The sequence below is a fragment of the Monopterus albus genome, unplaced genomic scaffold (genome assembly GCF_001952655.1).
Source record: "Monopterus albus unplaced genomic scaffold, M_albus_1.0 scaffold8.1, whole genome shotgun sequence".
Lineage (NCBI taxonomy): Eukaryota > Metazoa > Chordata > Actinopteri > Synbranchiformes > Synbranchidae > Monopterus > Monopterus albus.
In genome coordinates, this window is record NW_018127888.1 from 1,472,343 (window position 1) to 1,480,661 (window position 8,319).

The window sequence follows — 8,319 nt, forward strand, 5'->3', positions numbered from 1 at the left end:
GATAAAAATAGTGCAACCGGAAATGAAAGTAAGAGCTCAGATCTGTCATAAATTGCTCAATCCCTCATTCTCTGTTTACTCTTGCTGTGTTAATAAGTAATCAGTCATCAAATAAAGCAGTTGGATCTAGGTCGATACAGGCACTTTTACTGTGGTTTCTGTCACTCAAAGAGACAAAGCAGTTAACGGAGCCTGGTCATGTATGTCAAGTCCATACTGTGGATCCTGATCTTCATCTCTGTCCTGGAGGGTGAGTGTTTCAGTGGTAAGTGCATTTCCTGTTTAAATTACTGAATTTTAGGGTGGCAACAGGGTTTAGGGTTAGGATGAGGTTAGGTTAAGTTTTAGGGTCAGGGTTAGGGTTAGGCAAGTAGTGGTTGTGGTCAAGCTTAAGATAAGTCTACAGGAAATGAATGTAAGGGTTAGGGTCAATGTAAAGTCCCCACAAGGAATGAAAACACAGCGTGTGTATGTGCAGAGGGTCATGCTTATCACCAACATTTTCATCATGTGTACTCCAGAATCCCTGCAGGAGGCAGAGTATGAATATGAATATGAAGATATACAGCCTCTGAACTGTTCAACCACAGAAAGCATCAAAGGTGGACAAGTCACCTACTCACAGGTAAAAATGATGCACTGACATTAGAGCTGAAATTATTAGCTGATTAGGTGGTTAGACCAGTCAACAAAGAATTTAATTTTGATGATTAACTGTTTTTAGAAAAACACCAAGCATTTTCTGGCATCGGAGCCGACTAAGTGAAGATTTTCTGCTTCAAAAACATCTTGAACTCTGTAATTTTGGAATGGGCATTTGTAAAACTGATGCTTAATAGACAAAACACAAATCTACTTATCAGGAAAATAATGTATAGATAAATCTATAGTGGAAACAATAGTTGAGGCAAAACACAGTAAAACAAAGGTTTAAAGAGCTGAACAAATGAGTTCTGGGGTAAAAAGAAGGACATTGAAGGAAAATAGAAATACTGTGATAAAACATGTTAAAAGAAGTGAAGTGAAATACAAAGTCTGTGGAATATATGGAAAAGAATTTTGCATGAATTAAAAGATTATGAAAAATGAAAAGATTGTGACATGTTAGAAACAATGGTGAAATATTTAGGTAAAAAAAATCAGAAATCCGAATCAGGAGTGTTACAAAAGGGAAACAGAATAGAAACAGAATGAATGTAAGCTTCTCTTTACTGGAAGAAGCCTCATGTTCCTTAATTTAACTCTAAAAGTTACCATGTGTTTCCTCCACAGGGAGGACTGGAGGGCAGTGTGCTGACCTATCACTGTGGCGCGGGGCGATATCCGTTCCCCGTCAGCTACAGGACCTGTGGTGCTGATGGAGACTGGTCGCCCATGAGATTAACCAGTGGCAGACCAGTGTCACAGGCCACATGCAAAGGTACAGCTGTAGACGATGATGCATTCACTGTCATATGTACAAAAAAAATGACATGACATTCGTGTTCATAATCTGAGTGATGTTCTCCCCCTGTTTTCACCTTTCCTCTTCTCCATCCTCTTTTCTATCCATCCACCTCTCTCTGGCTCCCAGATGTGATGTGTCCAGCCCAGCTTCAGCTGGATCATGGCGACTTCTGGCCCAGGGATCACTGGCTCCGTGTTGGGATGACACAAAGCTTCTCCTGCCAGGATGGGTTCACCTTGTATGGGTCAGCCCAGAGAAACTGCACCCTCTCTGGGGAGTGGACAGGAACCACACCTATTTGTGATAACCATGGTGAGAAAGGACAACACTGCAAACTATGTTCATGTTTGTGATTGAATTACGCACAATATAATATAAAGACCATCCACTTATATGAGACCCTGAGCCCAGTTCATCAGGTGTATTAGAGCTTATAGTGAACATGCACTGATGAAACTCACATGGTTTGTGACCCATTAGAAAGCAACTACAGAAATGGCTATAAGTAGATTTTAATATTAAACAGTACTTTCCTGTGAGCTCACTGACCAACATTTGCATTTCCTCTGTAATAAACTTTATGAGCCACTATTTTAAAACATGTGCTCACAACATGATTTTGATGTCCTAAAAGGACAGGTACTAATAATCATCCTGTTTTATACTTCCATTTTGAACATTTCTATATGAACACAAATACAAATATCATTTGAAAAAAATAATTATTACCTTAAAAAATTATCATTTTATACTCCATCTACTGTTCCTACTCTGTCTTTACATGCAGCTGATGAGTGTGATGACCCAGGGATCCCACCTGGCGCCCAAAGGTTAGCAGGCCGGTTTTACGAAGGAGAGAAAGTGACCTACAGGTGTCAGTCGGGTCTGGATCTACTTGGGTCAGCTGAAAGGGTTTGCCTGGAAAACAGGGAGTGGAGTGGCTCAACTCCACGCTGCCAAGGTGTTTTAGATTTATGTGCTTTTCCTTCAAAAACAACAGATGATATGAACAACTAAACCTTGATACATTTCCACTAGTATTATTGCCAACTACACACTTAAGCAATGATAAAAACTGTACAGTGTGTATTATTATGTTATGATAAAATACTTTACCACAGGTCCAAATACCTTTGACTCCCCCAGTGCTGTGGCAGAAGCTATGGCAGGGTCACTTGCAGGAGTTATGGATGTATTCTCATCAGACTCTAAAAAGAAAAGTGGGTATCACTATGCTCTTGAACAGTGTGACATGTGAACAGTGTTGCTGCACAGCCAACAAGACATTTTAAGTGCATGTACACATAACTAACTGGTTACACAAATACTCAGTACAAGCAATTGAAGCCATCTGCAGTTTAAAAGAAAATTTTTCTGTGTGTTCATAAGATGAAAGCATGTCCCTTGGCCGAACCATCCGTGTAGATAAGGACAGTCGTATGAACGTCTACATTTTACTGGACACATCGGGAAGCATCAAAAAACACAACTTTGAAATGTCCCGGAACGCCACCATCGCTCTTATCAGAAAGGTCTGTACCAAAGCAGCTCAGTTTGATTTGAATCAACAGGTGAAAGACGAAGAATTATTCACATTAGTCTACTAGTTTGTCTGTCATCCTCTCTCAGTACATGTCTTCTTTATTTTCCATCCAGCTGGATAGCTACGAGGTACAGCTCAAGTTCCATGTGGTGTCATTTGCCAGTACGGCTATAGACATTGTGAAGATCACAGACTTGGATAGTCATAGCACCGATGACATCATAGACGCTCTGATGCAGTTCAAATATAGCAGTAGGACTCTGCTTATTATTCTTCATTTATTTAATGGCCTAAACAAAAAAACAAGGACGCAACAGCGTATTCAATACTGAAGTCAATTATTTATCAGCCATCCTTTTGCATTTGTTCATCTGCAGGTCACGGGAAGAAGACAGGCACCAACATGTTTGTTGCGCTGCAGCGTGTCAATGAGATGATCAGTTTCTTTAAACAAAACAGGGTCAAGTACCATTTTAATGAGACTCAGAACATCATCATCATAGTAACAGATGGTTTGTCTCACACATGGCTATACTCAAAACCCATCAACATCTTCAGCTCAAAAATATTTTGTAACCTAATAAATATCTTTTAATATCCAAAAAGGGAACATAACAATAGTTACATGTTAACATGGCAGGCCTTCGTTCTCTTTGTCCTTCTGCCTGCAGGTTACTCCAACACAGGCGAAGCTCCTGAAAATGCCCTGACCTTGATCCGTCACTCGCTGGACTACTATAACAAAGAGCAAGATAACTCTCATGAGAGACTGCTGGGTATCATGATAAAAAGAGTTTTTAAATTTATTAATTCCATGCATATACAGTATTTAAATTTTAGTCATTCCTCTGGCACTTCATACTTTCACTGAGTGCAACAGCTTCTGCATCATTAAAATTACAAGCTATCAAAAATGAGACAATCAAAATGTGTATGTCGAAATGCTTTCCTACCGTATGTAGTATAAGTACATCTGTGTGTGTGTGTGTTTTCAGATGTCTATGTATTTGGTGTTGGGGACCAAGTGAACAGAAAAGAGTTGAATGCCTTAGCCTCACATAAACGTGATGAAGAACACGTCTTCATTTTGGAAGACTTCAATAAGCTGGGACAGGTGTTCAATAAAATCATTAGTAAGTAGGAAACAACTCTATAACCTTCATTAGATGCTGAGGTGTTTTCTGGTTGCTGCAACAAAAGAAGACAACAACCTTTGTTTTGATCTTTTCAGAATGACAATGATTAACTAATTATAACCATTAACAAGATTACATTTCATAATAAAGGTGACAAGAGTGTAACAGCGTGTGGGATAGCTCAGGAACTGGACCTGGACATGGTGAAGGGTGACGAAGTCTACACCAGGCCGTGGCATGTTATTTTGAAACCAGTAAGAAATTTGCACACTCAGTCACTAAAATCATAAAAAGACAATGATTTTATATGTTTGATATTTTAAGAGTGGGGTTTCACACATACGTAACACTTTCTTCCCTATAGCCAGTGGGACTGGGAGACAAGTGTTCTGGATCCATCCTGAGCGAGAAGTGGGTGCTGACAGCTGCTCACTGCTTTGCCAAAACGAGTGCAAATGAAATCACTTACCAAGTGACGATACATCATGGTCAGTGTCAAAATGGGAAAATGCTTTAGAGATTGAGATCTACATAAAAGAAAATAAGTGGGAGAAAAAGAAAAGTGAAGAAAGGGGCTGATGAAAACTTGTTCTGGAGCAGTACTTTCTTTTAGATCAAATAGTAATTTAGTAATATACATAATCTTGAAATACTGTACCTGCTGTAGGTGTTTTAATCCCAATCATATAATACCACAAGAGCTCTTTTCAAGCCTATATTGTCATCGAATCACGTGGATGCCTTCAACTCACTAGTTACAGAAAATGGCAGGTCAAGTTCCTACACTTAACCAGTTTGTTGACTCCACACCCTAATATATTGAAACATAATGTGTTTCTAGGTGGTGGCACAGTGGAGTCCAAAAAAATCTTCATGCACCCCAAGTACAACGTCTATGCACTTAAACACAGAAATGTATCAGAGTTCTATGACTACGACATAGCCCTGATAGAGCTGAACAACAGTATCCCGCTGTCCTGGAAGGCCAGGTATGATACACCAAAGAGCTACACTAACTTTATTCGCGTAAAAAATGTATGCAACATTTCAAAATGCCTTTATTGAGTGTGTATACTGTATGTCATACAACAGACCTATCTGTTTGCCGTGTACTGTACCAGCCAGCCGAGCCTTGAAAAAAATCAACTCTACCTGTCAGCAGCACAGTATGTGACCTTTTGATCTTCACGGTGACAAATGAGACAAAAACATTTTAGAGAAACATTTATAATAGCATTATGGAAGGCCAGAGTTTTCCTCTATTAACATTGTGTTAATAATATGAAATACAGATGAGTCTCAAAATCCTGAATAAATTCTCAAGTATACTAAGTGAAATTAATGCATGTATACAGGAAAGGAACTTCTACAACACGAGGAGACCGCAGCCTTTTTCCTCCATACAAAATCACATCTCACAGACTCACAGCGCAAAGTAACGCATATTCACACAGAGAGACAGGTGAGAGCTCTGCAGCTGTCAGGTTGCCTTCATGCTCATACTCAGTAATGCGGTGGAAACTGATTATTTCAAGTGTCAACATGTGTGCTATTTGGCTGTCTGCAGAGGGCTGGCTGTGTGGAGAAGGCCAGGCAAACACTAAAAGAGCCCACCAATGTCACTTTGGATGAGTATATTCCCAAAAGATTCCTTTGCACTGGGGGCACCTCGAGATACCAAGACGCAATCAGCTGCAAAGGTCTGGACTCTGCACTTACTTGATGATAGCCATTACCAACAGACCAACATGGGCTTCACATCACAGTAACAGTCTCTTTTTTGTATAGGTGACTCTGGTGGATCCCTTGTTCTGCAAAAACTGAATCGCTACTTTCAGGTCAGTAAACTTCTCATTTATAAAGAGCCTGAGCATTGCACACAGTGTAATCGCTATCATTTTCAACATTTCTTCTGCTTTCGTCCCTAGGTGGGAGTACTGAGCTGGGGCACCACAAATGTATGTGACAGAGCAGATCCAGCTCTGAAAGGGTACAGCAGGGACAGGCCACCCCCTAACGCACGAGACTTTCACATTGACGTCTTCCAGATACTGCCTTGGCTGAAAAAGCATCTAGGTGAGGAGATCCAGTTCCTGCCTGGGGCTGACCAAGGCTTTCATTAAGACACGATAACAAAACACAGAAAGCAGAATTCAACAGAGCTCATCCACAAAGTATGGGAACAATCATAGCCAAACACATAGTAATATTAAGTGTTTCCTGAAGCTTTATTGCTAATATTTTCATAGCAGTGGCAGCACAGAAGCTTACTTTTAAAGACTTCAGTTAAATTATACACAGCACATAAAATAATTCTTTTTGCACTCTATTCTTTCTAAACCCACTGTGTAAAAAACAATCAATTTCTAAAGCACATATATAACAGCAATATGTCAGTACATTCACGTGAATACTGTTTGAATGGGAGGACCTGATTCTGTGCTGCAAATCTAGAGCATTACATGTCTTTGAAATTAGAGGCCATCAGCTGAAATAAAAACCTCAATATCTACCGACTAACGTGGCGTGTTTTTCTATGACTACTGCTTGTATCTAAGAGCTCAGCTCTTTCACTGGTTGTCAAAGATCAAGCTGTCCAATCAGCCCTCAGAAAACTGTCTGAACAAGGTTTCTGACTGGCCGTCTTTAAAGTCTGGGACAAAGTGAATTTGGAGGATCTCCACGAAGCCCTCAGAAAGAGCAGGGGCCACAAAGTTTTTCCTGTCCAGAGAGAGGGAGAGAGACAAATTAAAACGATCAGAACAATATCAAATAAAACTCACAGTTAATACCACAGTCTACAAACCTTTCATACTTTCATTATCTTAGTGTTAACTGATTCCTACCAGTATTCAAAGCCCTACATGTCAGACTTTTTAATCACTTACTTGTAGCTGTGAAAAACCATGTCATTGACCTTGGCATGTTTGCCGTCTGATGGAGTCATTTCACGGAACTGGGAACAAGATCAACATTAATGCTTAAAAAAACATAGAGATTCATCACCAGTCAGGACAAAACAAACTAGCAGGGGGTTAAAGCTGATAGTGTGGAGAGGTGAGTCCTACTCTGTTGTTGTGTTTGGCTTGCTCCAGAGAGGCTGAGAAGTGGAAACAGCGACAGGACACTCCCGCTGCCTTGGCCACGTCCACATATCTGGAAAATACACGCAGAGTGCTGCTTACACCGACACAGAAAAGTAAATGCAAGAATAACCGACATAAGTGGAACACTGGACTAAAATCTGCTGCTGTTGTCAATAACTAAGTGCATTTACTCAAGTACTGTACTTAAGTACAGTTTTGAGGTATCTGTACTTTACCCGAGTATTCTCACTTTCTGTTACTTCATACTTTGGCTTCACTACATTTTAGAAGCAAATACTGTACTTTTAGCTCCACTACATTTATTTTATAACTTTAGTTACCCAGTCACTTTTCAGAGCCAGATTAATACAAAAATTACAATGACAGTATAATCATAAGACTTTATTGGTCTCTGGTGGAAACTTCACAAGTTACCCAACAGTATGTAAAATACTTCAAACTGTAAGCATTAAATCTAGCTCCTCCTTTTCCAGCTGCAACACTGAAGTGATGAACACGATAATGCATCAGCAATTATAATTCAATAATATGGTGCACATTCATGTGAAATGTGCCAAGCTGCATAATAAGTACTTTTAGTACTTTAAGTAAGTTTTGATGTTAAAAACTTTGCACTTTTACTTAAGTAACTTTCTGAATGCAGGACCTTTACTTGCAAGAGTATTTTACACTTTTGTATTGCTACTTTTACTTAAGAAAGGGATCTGAGTACTTCCTCCACCACTGGCTGTGGCCTGTCAGACCTTTAAACAATTTGTTATTCTAAGCCACTGAGCTTACATGATTCCTGCCAGGTGATTTGCCTAAAAATAGTTTTGGGTTACAGTGTTATTCTTGCTACAGCGACACACCTACAAGATGTATTAACCATCAAACAAGTGACTTAAATCAGAGTTCAGGGTACACAGTAATTGACCGTCTCCATCCTGCCTGGAGATATACCCGTGTGTGTATAATTATCTTTTAATTTATGACTTTTATATATAGTTTTTGTTAACCTGTTTGCAAAAAGGTGTACACAGTCAGGTGTACTGACACACACACAGAAATGCATCTACACAGCACACACTGATACAACTGTGCTTT

The 8,319-nt window shown here is 39.6% G+C and overlaps 2 protein-coding genes across 4 annotated transcripts in view; one reads left to right on the forward strand and one right to left on the reverse strand.

Annotated features, from left to right (window-relative positions):
• Positions 1–122: 122 nt before the first annotated feature.
• LOC109951393 (complement factor B) lies at positions 123–6,269 on the forward strand. Of its 2 annotated transcripts, none has more exons than XM_020585881.1 (19): positions 123–265; positions 522–625; positions 1,273–1,420; positions 1,574–1,759; positions 2,235–2,408; positions 2,569–2,667; positions 2,837–2,979; positions 3,104–3,242; positions 3,368–3,502; positions 3,662–3,766; positions 3,986–4,123; positions 4,277–4,380; positions 4,491–4,614; positions 4,968–5,115; positions 5,219–5,292; positions 5,482–5,588; positions 5,694–5,826; positions 5,915–5,964; positions 6,055–6,269. In XM_020585881.1, exons 1-19 carry the CDS (start codon positions 199–201, stop codon positions 6,247–6,249), a joined length of 2,373 nt encoding a protein of 790 aa, XP_020441537.1. In that variant the 5' UTR covers positions 123–198; the 3' UTR covers positions 6,250–6,269. The 2 variants fall into 2 exon arrangements, with proteins under 2 accessions (XP_020441537.1, XP_020441546.1); XM_020585890.1 differs by having other exon boundaries at positions 123–250.
• Positions 6,270–6,360: 91 nt separating this feature from the next.
• pnkp (polynucleotide kinase 3'-phosphatase) overlaps positions 6,361–8,319 on the reverse strand; it is a 10,491-nt gene continuing 8,532 nt past the window's right edge. For both annotated transcript variants that reach the window (XM_020585911.1, XM_020585903.1), the window contains exons 15-17: positions 7,195–7,282; positions 7,015–7,082; positions 6,361–6,847 (exon numbers count right to left, since the gene is read on the reverse strand). In XM_020585911.1, the coding sequence (XP_020441567.1) occupies positions 6,727–6,847; positions 7,015–7,082; positions 7,195–7,282 (277 nt within the window). In that variant the 3' untranslated portion in view covers positions 6,361–6,726. The remainder of the gene's footprint in view (positions 6,848–7,014; positions 7,083–7,194; positions 7,283–8,319) is intronic.